Genomic DNA, 21,946 nt, shown 5'->3' with positions numbered 1-21,946 from the left:
TGTTATTTCTCAAAGTCATGGTGGGAACTGAAGAGTATACTGAAGTTATACAACATACCAATTTTAAAAAGCTTCAAAACGTAAAAGAGCTAATATTGCTAGGAAAATCTATTTCAATTACTTCCACTACTCTTTTTTTTGAGATGGAGTTTCACTCTTGTCACCCAGGCTGGAGTGCAACGGCAGGATCTTGGCTCACTGCAACCTCCTCCTCCAGGGTTCAAGCGATTTTCCTGCCTCAGTCTCCCGAGTAGCTGGGATTACAGGCACCCATCACCACGCCTGGCTAATTATTTTTGTATGTTTAGTAGAGATGGGGTTTCACCATGTTGGTCAGGCTAGTCTCCAACTCCTAATCTCAGGTGATCTGCCTGCCTCAGCCTCCCAAACTGTTGGGATTACAGGCGTGAGTCACTGCACCCGGCCTACTTCCACTACTTTAAGCAAAAAGGGAATTTAGCAGTAAAATTTATTAAAGAACAACTCCCTAAAAGGCTTTTAATCTGTTTAATGTGTTTAAACACAAGCCTAAGGTAGTGGTTATTATATGAAAACAGAAAATTACCCATCTTTGGGTTTTTCCTATTTTGAATAATGAAAAAAATCCTAAATCTGAGTTAGAGGAAATTTTTATGAATTCCTTCAAATCACAACCAAATTTCTTTTTTTCCTTTTTTTTTTTTTTTTTTTTTTTTTGAGACAGAGTCTCGTTTTGTCGCCCAGGCTGGAGTGCAGTGGCGCAATCTCGGCTCACCGCAAGCTCCGCCTCCCAGGTTCACGCCATTCTCCTGCCTCAGCCTCTGGAGTAGCTGGGACTACAGGCGCCCGCCACCACGCCCAGCTAATTTTTTTGTATTTTTTTAGTAGAGACGGGGTTTCAGTGTGTTAGCCAGGATGGTTTCCATCTCCTGATCTCGTGATCCACCTGCCTCAGCCTCCCAAAGTGCTGGGATTACAGGCGTTAGCCACTGCGCCCGGCCAATCACATCCAAATTTCTTAACACTATCTACAGAATCTTTTAGACTAAGGACCCTAACAACAATCCAGTTGTTTTCCTACCCCTCCCTCACTTGTTCTCTGTTCTCCATACCATTTCTTCTCTCATGCATGTTAAATCAGACATATCCCTCCAAAATACCAGGCTTTCTTAGGATATCAGGTGACTGATTACACTTCTGCTCTCTTTGCCTGGAATGTGTTCCCCATGGCTAATTCCAATTACTCTCTCAAAGACAAGAATAGAATAAACAAAATCTAGTATATCTACATATGGAAATACTATTCAGCCATTAAAAGGAATAAAGTTCTGATTTATATTACACGGATAAACCTTGTAAAGATTATTCTACTTGAAAGTGGTCACACATGGCTAGTGGTGGTTCCCAGCACTTTGGGAGGGCAAGGCAGGTGGATCACTTGAGGTCAGGAGTTCGAGACCAGCCTGACCAACATGGAGAAACCCCATCTCTACTGAAAATACAAAATTTTCCGGGTGTGGTGGCACATGCCTGTAATCCTAGCTACTTGGGAGGCTGAGGCAGGAGAATCCCTTGAACCTGGGAGACGGAGGTTGTGGTGAGCTGAGATCATGCCATTGTGCTCCAGCTTGGGCAACAAGAACGAAACTCCGTCTCAAAAAAAAGAAAAAAAAGAGAAAGAAAGAAAGTGGCTGCACACAAAAAGTCACGTATCATATAATTCTATGTTTATAAAGTGTTGAGAATAGTCAAATTATAGACACAGAAAGATTGGTGGTCGCTAAGGGCTAGGAAAAGGGAGACTGAAGAATAACTGCTAACGGGTACTGGGTTTTCTTTTTAGGGTGAGAAAAATATCCTGGTGTTAGATAGTGGTACCAGTTGCATAACTTGTAAAAAAAACAAAAACAAAAACTAAAACTAAAAACTACTCAATTATATACATTTTACAAAAAAGAGATGGTGGCTTGGACAAGAATGTAGCTATGAAGGAGAACTGATCAAATTCTAGATACAATTACGCATGAAGAGCTGATTGGATTTGCTGTTAGGGTAGATGTGGAGGGAGAGAAAAAGCAAAGTTACAGATGTGCTCCAAGGTTTTGGGCCTTGGGGTTTACACTTGGTATAAAAGCACTCTCTGTAGTCCCACTCTGTTCCTGAAGAAGCACCTGATGGAATCTGGTATAAAGTCTCCATTTGCTAAAATTCTCTCATCATTAATAACCAAACACTACCACTTGGTTATATTTATATCTCTGCTTATCTTTTTCATTCCCAAAGAAATTCTTTTTTTTTTTTTTTTTGAGGCGGAGTTTCGCTCTGCCGCCCAGGCTGGAGTGCAGTGGCCGGATCTCAGCTCACTGCAAGCTCCGCCTCCTGGGTTTACGCCATTCTCCTGCCTCAGCCTCCCGAGTAGCTGGGACTACAGGCGCCCGCCACCTCGCCCGGCTAGTTTTTTGTATTTTTAGTAGAGACGGGGTTTCACCGTGTTAGCCAGGATGGTCTTGATCTCCTGACCTCGTGATCCGCCCGTCTCGGCCTCCCAAAGTGCTGGGATTACAGGCTTGAGCCACCGCGCCCGGCCAGAAATTCTATTGACATATTCCATAGGGTTGAGCCAGTGAAAGAATGTAGCTGCCATTAACTGAGATGAGATGCTCATATTAGGGTAGAAAGGTTCAAAGTTTAGTTTTGGGCAGACTGGTTACTGACTTTGACTTAACCAGATTCTAAACTGTTTCCTGTATGTACCTTAAGTTAATCTAGACTTCAATGAAATGGAACACATCATCCTAACCATTATTATTGTGAAATATGATTTCTCCCAGCCTAGGAGTTGTTCCGAGTTTGAATTAGTGGTAGGTGCTAAACATTTCAGAAGCAATGAAGAAAAATAAATAAATAAATAACAAAAAGAAACAGACCCTCCTGACCACCCGCCCCTCGCTGGCAAAAAAAAAAGTCAAGCATAGGTATTATCTTCTACCAAGTATGAGCCAAGTATCTGGTTCTTCCACAGCACCCTTGATAATCTCCATCACAGACTTTGTGACTGTATTATTTAAAATTTCCCTGTACCTTTCTTCCATAACAAGAACTCCTTAAGAAATCGGACCAGAGCTTCACATCTACAGAGCATAGCACAGTATAAATATAACAAGTCTTTTGTAAATATTTAAAATATATGATTCCAGAATTGAGCAACAACATGCCAACTTTTTGGTATAAATTCCAAATTATTCAGTAGGCAAAAAAATAAAAAATAAAAAAAATTATGGAGGCCAAGAAAACTGAAGAGAAGCATTAATTAGTAATATCAATAGCAGTACTATTCATCTAAGATGTTAACATTAGTGAATGAGTACTGTGTTCCAAGTATTAATTATTCCAAGAGTTTTATATTAATTAGTTCATATAATTCCAATATAACCCAATTAAATAGGTATTAAATTATTCTCATTTTATGACTGAGGAAACTGAGGACACATAGAGAGGAATGGTAATTTGCCTAAGGTAAGTTAGTACAATTTAGCAAGACTGAATTTCGAATAGTCTGACTTTAGAGCCCATCTTAATCACTGTGCAATATTAGCAGGTTATATATATATGGTTTAGAAATGCATTCATACAGTTTGTAACTATGGGTACATGAAAACTGTATATACTATTTCAAATTCAGCTTTTTGAAAATGACTATCAAACCATTATCAGTTTTGAAAATATTTTTAATGAGGTATAATTCACATACTGTAAAATAAACATATTTTAAGCACTAAGTTCATCAGTTCTGACAAATGCGTACATTGTGTAATCTAGACCACAATCAACATAAGGAATATCACTATTCCCACAAAAATTCCCTCCTGTCCTTTCCTACTGAATTCCTTTTCCCCACCAAAGCAAGAAGAAATCAGTCTTGATTATGATAATCATAGATGATATGGTTTGGCTGTGTCCCTACCCAAATCTCATCTTGAATTGTAACTCCCACAATTCCCATGTGTTGTGGGAGGAACCCAGTGGGAGGTGACTGAATTATGGGGTGTGTCTTTCCTGTTCTGTTCTTGTGATACTGAATGAGTCTCATGAGATCTGATGGTTTTAAAAATGGGAGTTTCCTGCACAAGCTCTTTCTTTGCCTGCCGTCATTGATGTAAGACATGACTTGCTTTAATTGGAACCATGAGTCCAATTAAACCTCTTTCTTTTGTAAACTGTCCAGTCTTGTCTTTATCAGCAGCATGAAAAAGGACTAATACAGTAAACTGGTACCGGGAGTGGGGCGTTGCTGAAAAGGTACCCAAAAATGTGGAAGCAGCTTAAAAAGTGGGTAAAAGGCAGAGGTTGGAACAGTTGGAGGGCTCAGAAGAAGATATGAAAATGTGGGAAAGTTTGGAACTTCCTAGAGACTTGTTGAATGGCTTTGACAAAAATGCTGACAGCAATATGAACAATAAGGTGCAGGCTGAGGTAGTCTCAGATGGAGATGAGGAACTTGTTCCCAAACTGGTGTAAGGGTGACTTTTATTATGTTTTAGCAGAGACTGGTGGCATTTTCCCCTGCCCTACAGATTTGTGGAACTTTGAACATGAAGGAGATGATTTAGGGTATCCGGAGGAAGAAATTTCTAAGCAGCAAAGCATTCAAGAGGTGACCTGGGTGCTATTAAAGGCATTCAGTTTTATAAGGGAAGCAGAGCATGAAAGTTTGGAAAATTTGCAGCCTGGCAAGGTGATAGAAAAGAAATCCCATTTTCTGAGGAGAAATTCAAGCTGGCTGCAGAAATTTGCATAAGAAACAAGGAGCCAAATGTTATCCCCAAGACAATGGAGAAAATGTCTCCAGGCATGTCAGAGGTCTTCACGGCAGCCCCTCCTATCACAGGCCTGGAGGCCTAGGAGGAAAGCATGGTTTCGTGGGTCAGGCCCAGGGTCCACGTGCTGCGTGCAGCCTAGGGACTTGGTGCCCTGCATCTCAGCCACTCCAGTCATGGCTGAAAGGGGCCAATGTAGAGCTCAGGCCATGGCTTCAGAGGGTGCAAGTCCCAAGCCTTGGCAGCTTCCATGTGGTGTTGAACCTGTGAATGCACAGAAGAATTGGAGTTTGGGAACCTCTGCCTAGATTTCAGAAGATGTATGGAAATGCCTAGATGCCCAGGCAGAAGTTTCCTGCAGGGGTGGGGCCTTCATGGAGAACCTCTGCTAGGGCAGTGTGGAAGGGAAATGTGGGGTCAGAGCCCCCACACAGAGTCCCTACTGGGGCACCACCTAGTGAAGCTGTGAGAGAGGACCACTGCCCTCTAGACCCCAGAAGGGCAGATCCACTGACAGCTTGCACCGTGTGCCTGGAAAAGCCAGAGATACTCAATGCCAGCCCATGAAAACAGCCAGGAGGGAGGCTGTACAGGGGCGCAGCTGCCCAAGACCATGGAAACCCACCACTTGCATCAGCATGACCTGGATGTAAGACAGTCAAAAGAGATCATTTTGGAGTTTTAAGATTTGATTGCCCTGCTGGATTTCAGAATTGCATGGGGCCTGTAGCCCCTTTGTTTTGGCCAATTTCTTCCATTTGGAATGGCTGTGTTTACCCAATGCCTGTACTCCCACTGTATGTATCCAGGAAGCACTAACTTGCTTTTGATTTTACAGTCTCACAGGAAGAAGGGACTTGCCTTGTCTCAGATGAGATGCTGGATGTGGACTTCTGAGTTAATGCTGAAATGAGTCAATACTTTGGGGAACTGTTAGGAAGGCATGACTGGTTTTAAACTATGAGAACATGAGATTTAGGAGGGGCCAGGGGCAGGAAAATATGGTTTGGCTGTGTCCCCACCCAAATCTCATCTTAAATTGTAACTGCCACAATTCCCACGTGTTGTGGGAGGAATCCAGTGGAAGGTGATTGAATTAAGGGGGGCAGGTTCATTTCCTGTGAGTGAATGAGTCTCACGAGATCTGATGGTTTTAAAAACAGGAGTTCCCTGCACAAGCTCTCTCTTTCTTTGCCTCCTGCTATCAATGAAAGGCATGACTTGCTCCTTCTTGCCTTCTGCCATAATTCTGAGGCCTGCCCAGTCACATGGAACTGTAAGTCCAATTAAACCTCTTTCTTTTGCAAATTGCCCAGTCTTGGGTATGTCTTTATCAGCAGCATGAAAATGGACTAACACAACAGATTATTAGCTTTATTAATTCTAGAACTTATCACAAATGGAATCAAACAGTATGTGCTTCTTTCACATACAAGGAATTTTGAGACAAATCTATACAGTTTCATAGATCACCCCTTTTTATTGCTTAGTAATAATTCATTGTATGAGTAATGTTAAGAATAAAGATGCTATGAACGTTCTTATACAAGGCTTTTTGTAAACATGCTTTCATTTCTCTAATATAAATACCCAGAAATGAAATTTATAGGTTATAGGATAACAGTTTGCTAACATTTGAAGAAATAACAAAACTGTTTCCCAAAGTGGTTGTATCATTTTACACATACAACAAGGTGTTAAGAGTTTCAGTTGGTGCATATCCTTGCTAACATTTGGTGCTGTAAGCCATTTTCGTTTTACTAATTCTAATAGAAGTAAGATAATACCTCATTGTGGTTTTAATTGGAAATTCTACAATGAATAATGATGCTAAGCACTTTTTCATATGAATACTGGCCATATGAATATATTCTTTATGAAGTAACTGCTCAACAGTCTGCATATAACTTTGTCTTCCTTAGTATACTCGATATAAAAGTACTTTCTGTAGTCCCACTAAGATCCTGAAGAAGCTTGTGATCGAATCTGGTCTAAGGTCTTTATTTGCTAAAATTCTCTAATCATTAATAACTAAACACTACCACCTTGTTATGTTTACAAATCTTTGCTTATCTTTTTTTTTTTTTTTTTTTTGAGACACAGGGTCTCACTCTGTTGCCCAGGCTAGAGTGCAGTGGTACAATCACAGCTCACTGCAGCCTCAAGCTCCTGGGCTCAAGCAACCCTCCCACCTCAGCCTCCCAAGTCACTGAGACTACAGGCAAGTGCCACCACACCTGGCTGATTTTTGTATTTTTTGTAGAGACAGGGTTTTGTCTTGTTGCTTCAGCAGGTCTCAAACTGCTGGGTTCCAGCAAACTGCTCACCTCAGCCTCCCAAAGTGCTGAGGTTACAGGTGTGAGCCATTGTGCTGAGCCCATCTTTTTCATTCCTAAACAAATTCTATTAACATACCTCATGGGGTGAATAAAATCACTTATTACATCATATTTGATTAGACGTAAAATTGGGTTTTTTTTCTGTACTTTTATCTTCTTTCATTGAGGCCTAAACTAGAGATGAAATAATACTTTTGTGGCAATTCTGTTTTAAACATTAACCGGAATAAGTAGGACACTGGCTGAAGCTTAAGTATTTTTGCTATTGAAACCTGTTATAATACTAGGTTGAGCCATATGAAATCACCATTTTTACAGGTCAAAATGTTCAAATGTTAACAATTTCATATGGTTTCATGAAACTTAACTACTTTTATTGTTTTGTAAATCACATACTAAATCTTGTTTCAACTTAAAGTATAATTCTTTATATATGAGTTAATTGCTTCCTATCTATTCATCTAATATATATATTTATATTATTAATTTTGCAACTAGCAGAAATGGAAGTTGCTACATAACAGTACAAGTTTAAGACTGTGGTGATGTTATGGTATGAAATTTTCAGTAGATCAACTATGTAAAATGATCTCTTTTTGGTGGATTCTCATTTTTTAAAAAATTCCATTTGATTTTTAATTTACAAAATTCAGTTATATTTCTAAATTTATCAATCATTAAGAAGGCTGACTTACTGGCTTTAGAAAACAAGAACCCTAAAGACCAGATAATTTTTGTTATATAATGCTCTTTTAAGAATTAGGTAGAGGCTGGGCGCGGTGGCTCAAGCCTGTAATCCCAGCACTTTGGGAGGCTGAGACGGGCGGATCACGAGGTCAGGAGATCGAGACCATCCTGGCTAACACGGTGAAACCCCGTCTCTACTAAAAAACACAAAAAACTAGCTGGGCGAGGTGGCAGGCGCCTGTAGTCCCAGCTACTCGGGAGGCTGAGGCAGGAGAATGGCGTAAACCCGGGAGGCGGAGCTTGCAGTGAGCTGAGATTGCACCACTGCACTCCAGCCTGGGCGACAGAGTGAGACTCCGTCTCAAAAAAAAAAAAAAAATTAGGTAGAAATATGTTTCCAACACCAGCTGATCACCAAGAAAATAATACTGTTAAAGAAATTGTTTTAAGAAAAAACAAGAGGCTTTTAATTTACTAGTAAAAAATAATATTTACTAGCTAAGAAGAGCACCCAAATGCAACCTATTCAATGAAAAAGTCAAAGTCAAAATCTTATTTGCTTTACTTGTTCTTTTAACTTGATTTTCTCTTTTCTTTTTTTTTGAGATGGAGTCCACTCTGTTTCGCCAGGCTGGAGTGCAGTGGCGCGATCTCGGCTCACTGCAACCTCTGCCTCCTGGGTTCAAGTGATTCCCCTGTCTCAGTCTTCCAAGTAGCTGGGACTACAGGCACGCACCACAACGCCCAGCTTATTTTTGTATTTTTAGTAGAGACGGGGTTTCACCATGTTGGCCAGGATGGTCTCGATATCTTGACCTCGTGATCTGCCTGCCTTGGCCTCCCAAAGTGCTGGGATTACAGGAGTGAGCCACCACGCCTGGCCATCACTTGATTTTCTAAAGGAATCTCTTGCTAAAAAGATTAGTGCCTCTTACAAAACTCCACTTCACATAAACTTGCATGTTTAATTGAAAAATGCTTTGACAACATCTATCAGCCTTAAGATAATCATTCCCCGGCAATGTAAAACGAAAAACAAACATTCTTGCTCCTGTCAAACTCAGTTCTGCTTCCCCATAATTTGAATCCAGTGATCCTGGTCCAGCCTTTGAGATATTCTTCCACAAATCAATCTTCTAAATGTCTGAAGACATTTATGTCTGAGTAAATTTCTGCTAGATAAAGCATTTTCAGTTCATTCAATCGTCTTCTTTGTGGTTGTTCCCATAATGGACTTCACTATATTAATGTTTCTTTTAGAGTTTGCCATTCAAACAGAAATACCATGCTCCAGGGATGATCTCATCCAAGTCAAATGAGATGATGCCCCACATTATTTTAGGCACTAAATATATATTAGTGACAACTAAGATCCTTATCTTTATGAGGAGGCAAAAATCATTACAATGTTTTCTACATTCAACCTTTGCAACAATGAGAGATCTATGTGAACAAGACAGTTTACTATGTTTGTCAATAACAGTTCCACTGTGTTGGGTTAAAGCTAATTGGAATGTCATGTCATAGTACATCTCATTTATAATAAGCATAAACACATGCAACTGAAAATTTGAGATAAATTACCGTCCTTCCCCAGAAAATATGCATATAATATTCACCTAAAATCTACTCCTTACAAGTTGAGGCCTTTCACAGGTGCCTGCAGCCCCTCGTAGAGATCTTAGAGCCATACTATTCACTATTACATCACCAATTGTTTAGCATAGTACCTATTACACAGGCACCTATGTAACAGAATTTATAAAATTAATGAAATAAAGGAATGTTAGTATGACAATCAGGTGTTGAAAAATTGAATTTCATTATACAAAACCAGAGAGTCAATAAACCAAATGATTTCTCAATGGTCCCAAATATTTCTACATTACTTGGGCAATGTTCCCTGGTTCACTGTAAATAGAAATATATGTATTAATAGATGCCATCAAAATGTCTAAAAATAACCCTGGCACCACTTTCTAAAGAAATTTGTGCTTGTGAAAATGAGAAAAGTATAGGATGGGCCTGGCGGCTCACATCTGTAATCCCAGAGCTTTGCGAGGCCACAGCAAGTGAATAGCTTGTGCTCGGGAGTTCGAGACCAGCATGGTCAATGTGGCGAAACCCCGTCTCTACTAAAAGTACAAAAACTAGCCAGGCATGGTGGTTCACATCTGTAATCCCAGCTACTTGGGAGGCTGAGGCAGAAGAACTGCTTGAACCTGGGAGGCAGAGGTTGCAGGGAGCTGAGATTGCACCACTGCACTCCACACTCCAGCCTGGGTGACAAAGCGAGATCTTGTCTCCAAAACAAAAGAAAGGAAAACTGTGTGTAGGCATTATTCTACACAAGCATCTCCTTCTAAACAATTGCCACATACACTATTTTGTTTATCAAAAACAAATTTTAACAAATGGAAAGAAGTTGTGTGTGTGTGTGTGGTGTGTGTTTAAAAAGGGCAGAAGCCCAAGGAATAAAACATGGAGAAATGGTCAAGCATGAGAAGAGGTGAAAGCAACACCACGGAAATTTTCCAACCTTTCTGCTGACAGGTATTTCTTTAGTGAATAAACTAAATTTCAGTCTTTGGAATTAGAAAGGTTTTGTAAGAAAAGCGAATAGTTGGCCGGGCACGGTGGCTCAAGCCTGTAATCCTAGCACTTTGGGAGGCCGAGGTAGGCAGATCATAAGGTCAGGAGATCGAGACCATCCTGGCTAACACAGTGAAACCTCGTCTCTACTAAAACTAAAAAAAAATTAGCCACGCATGGTGGCGGGCGCCTGTAGTCCCAGCTACTCAGGAGGCTGAGGTAGGAGAATGGCATGAACCCGGGAGGCAGAGCTTGCAGTGAGCCAAGATCACTCCTGCCTGGGTGACAGTAAGACTCTGTCTCAAAAAACAAAAAACAAAAGAAAAGCGAATAGTTAAAAAGTTTAAAAGGTGGAAATAAAAAGAGAAAAGGTTTACTGAGCATGTATTACAGTGCCAGCACCATTTCTCATACATTCCTCACAACAACTTTTTGAGGAAGTATTATCACTTTCAATTTAAAGTACAGGAATGTAACTCTCAGAAAAATTAAGTACAGTTAGCCCTCTATAGCCTCAGATCAAAATATTTAGAAAATATAAACTAAGGCTAATACAATAAAAATACAAACTAAAACTACAGTATAACAATTTTATACCTAGCATTTACATAGCATTAAGTATTGTAAGTATATGGGAGGATGTGCAGTAAAGGGCTTAAGCATTTGCAGATTTTGTTATCCATGAGGGTCCTGGAACCAGTGCCCCATGGATACCAAGGGACAAATGTAATGTGTCTACAGATGGTAAGTAGATGAACCCAGATTCAAAAATAACTATTAACTCTGAAATTTCACATCATGCATTAAGGTATAATTTACCTAAAACAGTATACATTAGATCTTTTTTTTTTTGAGATGGAGTCTCGCTCTGTTGCCCAGGTTGGAGTGCAGTGGCGTGATCTTGGCTCACTGCAAGCTCTGCCTGCTGGGTTCAAGCGATTCTCCTGCCTCAGCCTCCCGAGTAGCTGGGATTACAGGCGTGTGCCACCACATCCAGCTAATTTTTTTTTGTATTTTAGTAGAGACGATGTTTCGCCATGTTGGCCAGGATGGTCTCGATCTCCTGACCTCATAATCCGCCCACCTCAGCCTCCCAAAGTGCTGGGATTACAGGCGTGAGCCACCATGCCCAGCCTTCCAGTTCTTTTTATTTTGAACTCCTCTCATAAATTACACCTCTGCCTCCCAGGTTCAAGCAATTCTCCTGCCTCAGCCTCCCGAGTAGCTGGGAGTACAGGTGTGTGCCACCATGCCCGGCTAAATTTTTGTATTTTTAGTAGAGATGGGGTTTCACCATGCTAGCCAGGCTAGTCTCGAACTCCTGACCTCATGATCCTCCCGCCTCGGCCTCCCAAAGTGCTGAGATTACAGATGTGAACCACCACACCCAGCACATTCGACATCATTTTAAACAACTGTGACTGATTAATAGTAATCGTTATTTCACTGTCGTATTCTCTTCATCTACAAAGAAGAAAAGAATGTTTTAAACAACTACACAAGGTTAATATGGGAAATAATAGAAACAGTGGTATAATGTCATGAATAGATCATATTTGGTCTTTGTATTCAAAGGAGAAATGGTAAATAAATTTTAGTTTAGGACTACTTTGTTTACCTGTGTTTAGCAAATTAATTACAAGGAAAATAATGTAATGATACATGCTTATAAAACAATCTCCCATGAGATTAATCAATACCCATTTATTCTTAGGGAATGAAAATTGAGCTTTTCGACAGCTTATTTCTTCAAAGTGTTAATAAATAATCACTAAGAGAAATTGCTGAAATTCAAAATGGGACAAAAAACAGATATGAGTTAATGTCAAGAAAGTTTTTCATAAGCTAGCGGTTAGATAGCTATGAGTTTTCCCTACTTTATAGGACCCCTGATATCTTCCAAATTAATATATACTGTATTTGTGGAATATTTCTAAATAATAAAGTTACAGTGACAGAAAACTAAAGACACAAAGATTCTGTAATAATGGTTCTAGTATTACAGGGTTTTTTTTGAAGTTGTATTTCATGGTTATATATTAAATGTTTCTGTTCAAATATATGTCAACACAAATTAAAAAATCAAGACTTTTAAAAAGAGAACTATGACAAAAAAGTGCAATGTTCCCAAGATTTCCTCAGAACTCCAATAAAGAAATGTATGCACAGCAAATAGAATATATACTGTGTCAAGATGAAACGAATAAATTAAAATAATTAGAACTAATTAACACTGAATAGAAAACTATAGCTAAAGACTGGGCGCGGTGACTCACGCCTGTAATCCCAGCACTTAGGGAAGCTGAGGCAGGTAGATCACCTGAGGTTGGGAGTTCGAGACCAGCCTGACCAACATGGAGAAACCCTGCCTCTACTAAAAATAACAAAATTAGCTAGGCATGGTGGCACATGTCTGTAATCCCAGCTACTCGAGAGGCTGAGGCAGGAGAATCGCTTGAACCCGGGAGGCAGAGGTTGCAATGAGCCAAGATTGCATCATTGCATTCCAGCCTGGGCAACAAGAGCGAAACTCTGTTTAAAAAAAAAAAAGAAAACTATAGCTAAATAAGAACCAAACAATGCTTTTCTTGTGCTTTTGTCTAACAATGTATTTTTCTGTCCATATTATTTATAACTATTCAGATTCTGGCTTCCTGATGTATAAAGTATGTGTATATAATATCGACTGAACTGCTGAATATTTTCATTTACTTGACAAATAAAAAACTAAGTGCGTACTATGGATACTATGCTGGATACTAGGTGAGGCCTTGAAAACTCCCAAAACCCACCGGGCGTGGTGGCTCAAGCCTGTAATCCCAGCACTCTGGGAGGCCGAGACGGGCGGATCACGAGGTCAGGAGATCGAGACCATCCTGGCTAACACGGTGAAACCCCGTCTCTACTAAAAAATACAAAAAACTAGCTGGGCGAGGTGGTGGGCGCCTGTAGTCTCAGCTACTCGGGAGGCTGAGGCAGGAGAATGGCGTAAACCCAGGAGGCGGAGCTTGCAGTGAGCTGAGATCCGGCCACTGCACTTCAGCCCGGGCAACAGAGCAAGACTCCGTCTCAAAAAAGAAAAAAAAAAGAAAAAGAAAACTCCCCAAACCCACAAACAAAAAAACCACTTCTGTCTCATAGATAACATCCTAGTTTTTAAACGAGATCAATGTACAAAACGCGTAAGTGTAAAAAGGTTCCAATAAAAGATACCTGACAATGCATTTCCATGAAGAGCCATCTTGATCATCTTGTTCTTCTATGTACATTCTGACATTGTGATCTTGATCCAACTGGTACCAGTACATGAGGCCATCTTTGTCTCGCCCAATTGGCTGGAGACGCATAGTATCGGCATCCTCCTCATTAATAATATTCTTGAATTTGAGATTGTCATCAAACTGACACTCGCAGAGGTACTGAAAAATAGTCATAACACGGCTTAAAATACCTCACAAATATTTCTCCATCACAATAAAGATGATACAACCGTAGAATTGATTCAGGGAAAGCAGTGGACAGAACAAACATACTGCATTCCTTCTTTCAGTATCCTCTCCCCACTTTCATACATACTGTTTAGAATAGCCAACGTTTTAAGGAACATTTTATATTAACACCATACCAATTTATAGGTTTAACACAATCACTGACACAAAGTTTTATTTCAAAAGGAATGAGCCCGTTTGCACTAAAAACTCCCAAATCATCTCATGGTGTAAGATTTTCTGTTTTAGGCCAGGCACAGTGGCTGACACCTGTAATCCCAGCCCTTAGGGAGGCCAAAGCAGGAGGATCGCTTGAGTCCAGGAGTTAAAGACTAGCTGGGCAACATGGTGAAACCCTGTTTCTACAAAAAATACAAACATTGGCCAGGTATGGTGGTGCATGCCTACAGTCCCAGCTACTCTGGGAGGTTGAGGATGAGGTGAGCTATGATCTCGCCACTGCACTCTGGCTCAGGCAACAGAGCAAGACCCTGTCTCAAAAAAAAATTTTCTATTAAAAAAGTTTCATGTAGTTTTTTTCCATTTTCCTTATTTAAAATGACAAATAAAAATTGCATATATTTATGGTATACCCCATGGTATTCTGATATATGTGTATAGTGTGGAATGGCTAAATCAAGCTAATAAACACATCTACTACCTAATGTACTTAGAATTTTTAGTGGTGAAAACATTTAAAATCTAGCCCCTTAGCAATTTTCAAATATACTATATATTGTTATTATCTATATTCACCATGTTGTACAACTGATCTCCTGAACTAATTCCTCCTGTCTGACTTTTTGTGGCTTGGGCCAATATCTCCCCAATCTACCCCTCACCTCCCTAATCCCTGGTAATCACCAGGCTACTCTGATTCTATGAGTCTGACTCTTAGATTCCACATTAAGTAATATCATGGGGTATTTCTTTCAGTGCCTGGCTTATTTTACTTAACATAATGTCCTCCAGGTTCAACCTTATTGTGATTAATGCTGCAGTGAACACGGGAGTGCAGGTACCACTTCAAGAAACAAATTCTACTTCCTTTGGATATATATCCAGTAGTAGGATGCTGAATTATATGGTAGTTCTATTTCAAATTTTTTGAGGAACCCCCATGCTATTTTCCATAATGGCCGAACTAATTTACATTCTCACAATCAGCATACAAGGGCTCCCTTTTCTTTCTTGAGACAAAGTCTCATTCTATCACCAGGATGGAGTGCAGGGGTGCGATCTCGGCTCACTGCAACCTCTGCCTCCTGGGTTCAAGCGATTCTCCTGCCTCAGCCTCCCGAGTAGCTGGGACTACAGGGGTGCGCCACCATGCCCAGCTAATCTTTGTATTTTTAGTAGGGACAGAGTTTCATCATGTTGGCCAGGATGGTCTTGATCTCTTAACCTCGTGATCTGCCCGCCTCGGCCTCCCAAAGTGCTGGGATTACAGGCACAAGCCACCGTGCCTGGCCTCAAAGGTTCCCTTTTCTGTACATCTTTACCAAACTTGTTATCTCTTGTCTTGTCTTTTTGATAATAGCCATCTTAACAAGCATGAAGTGATATTCCATTGTGGTTCTAAAATGCATTTGCCTGATAATTAGTGATACTGAGCATTTATTCATATATCTGTTGGCCATTTCCTACGTCTTTTTCTGAGAAATGTCTATTGAAGTCCTTTGCCCATTTTTAAATCAGATTGTTTTCTCGCTGTTGCTTGAGTTCTTTATATGGTTTGAATATTGAACTCTTCTAGTAGTTTTATACTTTCGGGTCTTATATTTAAGTCTTTAATCCACTAAGATAATTTCTGTGTATGGTGTAAGATAAGGGTCTAATTTCATTCACCTGCATGTGGATGACCAGTTTTCCCAGCACCATTTATTGAATAGACTGTCCTTTGCCCAGTGTGTAATCTTGACACCACTGTCAAAAAGCGACTGACCATCAACACAGGAGTTTGTTTCTGGGCTTTCTGTCCTGTTCCAGTGGTCGATGTATCTGCTTTTTACCAGTACCATGTTGTTTGATTACCATAACTTAGTGGATTCTGAGATCAGGTAGCATGATGCCTCCAGTTTTGTTCTTTTGGCTCAAGATTGCTTTGGTTATTCAGGTTCCTGTGGTTCCATATGAATTTTAGGGTTGTGTTTTATTTCTGTGAACAATGCCACTGGAATTTGATAGGGATTGCAATGAATCTGTAGGTCACTTTGGGCAGTATGGACATCTTAACAAGATTAATTCTTCTAATCCATGAACGCAGGACATCTTTTCATTTGTCTTTTATTTGAGACAGAGTCTCGCTCTGTTGCCCAGGCTAGGGTGCAGTGGCGCGATCTCAGCTCACTGCAAGCTCTGCCTCCTGGGTTCACGCCATTCTCCTGCCTCAGCCTCCCAAGTAGCTGGGACTACAGGCGTCTGCCACCACGCCCGGCTAATTTTTTTGCATTTTTAGTAGAGACGGGGTTTCACGGTGTTAGCCAGGATGGTCTTGATCTCCTGACCTTGTGATCCGCCCGTCTCGGCCTCCCAAAGTACTGGGATTACAGGCATGAGCCACTGCGCCCAGCCTCATTTGTATTTTCTTTCATTAATGTTTTGTAGTTTTCAGTACAGAGATCTTTTACCTCTTTGGTCAAATTTACTCCTAAATATTTTATTTTTTGATACTATTGTAATAAATCGGTTTTTATAATTTCTTTTCTGGATAGTCTGTAATTTGTGAGTAGAAACACTTCTGATTTTTGTATATTGATTTTATATCTTGAAATTTTACTGAATTCATTTATTAGTTCTAATAGTCTGTTGGTTAAGCCTTTAGGATTTTTTATACGTAAAATCATGTCACCTGCAAACAGTGACAATTTAACTTCTTCCTTTCCAATTCCGATGACTTATTTCTTTTTGTACCTAACTGTTCTGGCTAGGACTTCCAGTACTATATTGAATATAAGTGGCAAGTGGGTGTCCTTGTCTAGCTCCTGATGTTAAAGGAAAAGCTTTCAGTTTTTCACAGTTGGGTACCATGTAAGCTATGGGGTTGTCTTATATGGACTTTATTGCACAGACACATATTCTTTTCATACCTAATTTGTTGTGAGTTTTTATCATGAAAGCAAAGTTGAATTTTCTCAAATGTTTTTTCTGCATATATTCATATGATCATATAATATTTGTCCTTCATTCTCTTAATGTGGAGCATCACAACTTTATTTAGTTAATTAATTTTTTGAGACAGAGTCTTCTCTGTCACTCAGGCTAGAGTGCAGTGGTGCGATCTCAGCTCACTGCAACCTCTGCCTCCTGAGCTCAAGCGATTCTCCTGCCTCAGCCTCCCTAATAGTTGGAATTATAGGTATGCGCCACCATGTCCAGCTGATTTTTGTACTTTTAGTAGAGATGGGGTTTCACTATGTTGTCCAGGCTGGTCCTGAACTCCTGACCTCTAGTGATCCATCTGCCTCAGCCTCCCAAAGTACTGGGATTACAGGCGTGAGCCACCCCCACCTGGCTTATTTATTTATTTTTTAAAGACACAGTCTCATTCTGTTACCCAGGCTGAAGTGCAGTGGCACGATCACAGCTCAAGCAATCCTCCGCCTCAACCTCCCCAGTAGCTAGGACTACAGGTACACACCACCACACCCAGCTAGCCAGCTTTTTAAATATTTTGCAGATAAGTGGTCTTGCTGTGTTGCCCAGGCTGGTGTTGAACTCCTGGGCTCAAGTGATTCTCCTGCCTCAGCTTTCCAAAGTGCTGGGATTACAGGTGTGAGCCACTGTACTTGGCCATGTATCACACTTACTGATTTGCATATGATGAACAATCTTTGCATTCCGGGATAAATTCCACTTGATCATGGTGAATGATCCCATTTATGTGCTGTTAAATTTGGTTGCTAGTATTTTGTTAAGGATTTTTGCATCTGTGTTCATCGGGAATATTTCTTTTCTTACAGTGTTTGTGTCCAGCTTTGGGATCAGTATAATGCTGGCCTTGTAAAATTAGTCTGGAAGTATTTTCTCCTCTTCAGTTTTTTAGAAGACATTGAGAAGGACTAGCATTAGTTATTCTTTAAATGTCTGGTAGAATTTAGCTGTGAAGCCATCATACCCTGGGCTTTCCTCTGATGGGACATTTTTGACTGCCGGTTCAATTTTCTTACTTGTTATTGGTCTGTTCAGATTTTCTATTTCTTTGTAATTCAGTCTTGGTAAGATGCATGCTTCTAGTATTTATCCGTTTTTTTCTATATAATCCAAACAATTGTTCATAGTTGTTTCTTTGATCCTTTGTATTTCTGTGGTATTGGTTATAACGTCTCTACTTTAATTTCTGATTTAAGTCTTCTCTCTTTCTTAGCCTAGCTAAGGGTTGTCAGTTTTGTTTATCTTCTCAAAAACCAACTCTTAGTTTTGTTTATCTTTTCTACCATTTTTTTAGTCTCTATTTCATTTAATGTTACTCATATCTTGGTTATTTTCTTCCTTCTACTAAGTTTGGGTTTAGTTTGTTCTTCCAGTTTCTTGCAGTGTAAAATTAGGTTGTTACTTGAGATTTCTTCTTTTTTAATGTGGCCATTGATTGCTATAAATTTCCCTCTTAGATTTGCTTTTGCTGCATTTTGTAAGTTCTGGCATGTTGAGTTTCCATTTTCATTTCTCTCAAGAGTTTTAAAATTTCCTTTGGATTTTTTTTTTTTTTATTATTAACATGTTGGTTATTCAGGATACACGGTATAAAACTTTCTATAATCTTTCTTCCAGGTTTTAGGTGAACATTATTCTTCAAAGGACTATCTGTTTTTGAAAGCCTGAGACATACGCAGGTTTCAAGGAAGGTAGATTTTCACTGATAGCTGGCTCTAGAGAATTCTCTTAAAAAAAGATATTCACATACTAGACTGGAAAAACTAACTAACTTTTTGTTATATATTTCATATATGATTAGGGTATAAGTCAGATTTCTTCCTAGGTATCGCTGCCCAGGCAGACAACACATTAAGTTACTTCCTATTACAGCCCTTATGCCTTTACCTATGTCAGCTATCCCAATGGTCTCTAAAACATTTTTGATCAAGCATCCTTACTATTAAAAAAATTTGTAACACATCCTGAAAAGTTATATGTGTGTATTATATCCACTTTCTTATGTATTTACATAATACACTAACATATATATATGCACTAATATATAATATATGTAATACTAAAGTATTACATACATTTCAGCAGCATCCCCCTAACCTAGAGGTCAGTATGGATACTAAAGTATCACATACATTATAGGAATGCACAAAAAGGTATTTCAAAAATTGGGATTAATAAAAGTTATGAGTATAATTTCTATAACTTTGACTAGCAAGGAATCACCCTAATTACCCCCTTGGGACCACAAGCTGGTCTAGAGACAGATGAACCTGCATGATTATACACCCTGAAATCTGAGTTTACTATGACATTTGGTTTTCTAAGACAGGTATCTTTTTGATCTTGAAGACTTCTCTCTAGGCACCAACAGCAATCAACATCTAAGAGCAAAATAACATGTACTCTATAGTCTTATCTATCTCCAAAATAATAATATGTATACTGACATTATATTTTAAGGTTCATCATAACATCTTGAGGTCTTTTGAATAAAGAAGCCTACTTACAAAATACTATAAATTTTAGAAGTAGCAAAAACTTCATTGTTTTCACAAATAATATTTTTCCCCTCTATTATGCTGGCCACTTTGCTACTAATTAGGGCCAACGATAGGAAGTGGGCAGGAAAAGAAAGGAAAACTCAAACTTGTAAAAAAGCCTACTTTGAGATGACCCATTGAAATCAAGTTGGTTTGGTCATGTGAGGGTTGTATTAAGTACAAAATGACATGCTCCCAGTCATCCAGAAAACAGTATCAAATTGCTAATTTAGTAAATCAGTAGAAAATTATCCACAGTTTACAGTATATAGTAATGATTGTGAAGGTTGAAAACAATGAATAAAACTAATTTGAACCAACTGCTTGCCCATGTTATTACTGTCCCTACAAGAAGAGATAATTAAACCTAGATATACGTATGCATTAAAAAAAAACAGCACTTTAAAGAATAGATTGTCACCAAAAAATAGACTCCTCTTCTGCTAATAATAAAAATGTCTACTTTTTATTTTCCAATTTAACCAGGAGTCAAAAATTAAATTTTAAATTGAAATAACTGTAACAAATAATAAATTTATTACCTTTAAGAGTGCTAGTTTGCATTCAACACTCATTTCAAGATAGCCCTTCTTCTCCATCTCCCATGCCCAGGTACTGTTAAACTCTTGGCATATCTGTCAGATAAAGTTAACATCTTAATACATGAAAGCAATTTTTGTTTTATTTATATTGGTAGGCTTGTACAACTATGCTATCTGTTCTTGTTAATACATGTTTATAAAGGAAAGAGGTTACACCAAACAGTCCAATCCAACTGCACCCTAAAATGCATACTACTTAAAATGATAAAAAGTATTTACTATTGTTTGATAACCGAATTTAGGGTAAGAAGGGATCTCTGTAGCTCTCTTCTCTGCTATCAAGAACTTTATACATACTTTCTAGACACATTTCCCACATGAGAGTAATTATTTGATTCCATCTCTCCAAATGGCTGGAAGTTCCTTTAGGGCGATGACAAAAATTTATTCATTTTTATGCCTAGGACAGAATTAGTTCAAAAAACATGCCAAATTGTATACATACTTTTAACCACGCCTCTCTCGAACTCATTATTCTACTACATAGGAGTAAAGCTAAAATTCCATTCTTGGCATATGAAAACTTATGTAACTTGGCTTTAAGATAAATGTCTAGGCTTCTCTTTCTACACAAGCATTTCAGGCAAACCAGAGCCACTGTAACAGACCAAAGAAGATCTGAATAACCACTGCACTTCAAAGCCAGTGCAAGAAACTTTTTCTCATTTTAGCAGCATCCCCCTAACCTAGAGGTCGGAGGAAGCCAGTAAGGAAAGTTAACACACAGTGAAATGCAAATGGGTTCTATGAAATGCAAACAGGTTCTATGACCTCTGTGAGTTAGTTTTTTCAGCAATAAAACCAGAACAGTAATAATATTATCTTAAAGGCCATTAAGTAGGCATAAAATGATACAAAATGCCAGCAATTTCACATATTTCTTGCAATTCAAGGAGCAAAGCGCATAATGAGGGCCAAAGGAGACGAACCAACACAAGGCAAGAGATTAACCTGGAGTATAGGGAATGAGGTAGACAGGAGAAAAACAAGCTGGCTCTCTCAGGTGGGTTACCCTTTTCCTAGCCTGCACTAGTGTCATCTCTTTTCATTGATTTGTGTAATAAAATAATAGATTAGTATTAATATAGAAAAAGAATACAAAACAAGCAGTATGGCCAGGAACAATATAATAGAGGATCTTTTTTTTTGAGATAGGTCTCACTCTGTCACCCAGGGTAGATTACAGTGGCACAATCACATATCACTGCAACCTTGACCTCTCTAGGCTCAGGTGATCCTCCTACCTCAGCCTTCCAAGGAGCTGGGGTTACAGCCATGTGCCACCACGCCTGGCTGATTTTTGTATTTTTTGTAGAGACAGGGTTTCTCCATGTTGCCCAGATGGACAATGGACAGTCTTAAAAGACTCACAGGAAGCATAAGTTTCCCATTCCCTAGAATATATTACTTCCTCTGGCTGACAGTGTTATGTTTTTAGAGAGGAAAAAAACAGATATACAGAAAAAGGGGAAAATAGAAATATTACACGAGGAAGACCCTAAAGTGATTATACCAAAAGCTAAAATGTCAGAATCTGAATAGACACTTTACCACAATGAGAAAGATAATAATAAATGTTGGTGAGGATATGGAAAATTTGAATGCTCACAGGTTGTTAGTGAGAATGTAAAATGGTGCAGTTGCCTGGGAAAACAGCTTGGCAGTTTCTAAAATGTTAATATTTAGCTACCATATGACATAGCCATTATACTCCTATTTACACAAGAAAGAGGAAAACATACATCCACA

The 21,946-nt window shown here is 39.1% G+C and overlaps 1 protein-coding gene across 1 annotated transcript in view; it reads right to left on the bottom strand.

The window, feature by feature from the left end:
* Window positions 1–21,946, bottom strand: part of RSF1 (remodeling and spacing factor 1) — a 151,990-nt gene that overhangs the window by 62,725 nt on the left and 67,319 nt on the right. The window contains exons 3-4 of the mRNA XM_021926346.2: window positions 20,138–20,230; window positions 13,628–13,833 (exon numbers count right to left, since the gene is read on the bottom strand). Coding sequence (XP_021782038.2) covers window positions 13,628–13,833; window positions 20,138–20,230 — 299 coding nt within the window. The remainder of the gene's footprint in view (window positions 1–13,627; window positions 13,834–20,137; window positions 20,231–21,946) is intronic.

This window comes from Papio anubis, chromosome 12, assembly GCF_008728515.1.
Source record: "Papio anubis isolate 15944 chromosome 12, Panubis1.0, whole genome shotgun sequence".
NCBI classification, from domain to species: Eukaryota; Metazoa; Chordata; class Mammalia; order Primates; family Cercopithecidae; genus Papio; species Papio anubis.
The sequence above is the reverse complement of the archived record's forward strand: the minus strand, read 5'-3'. Positions and strand labels throughout refer to the sequence as shown.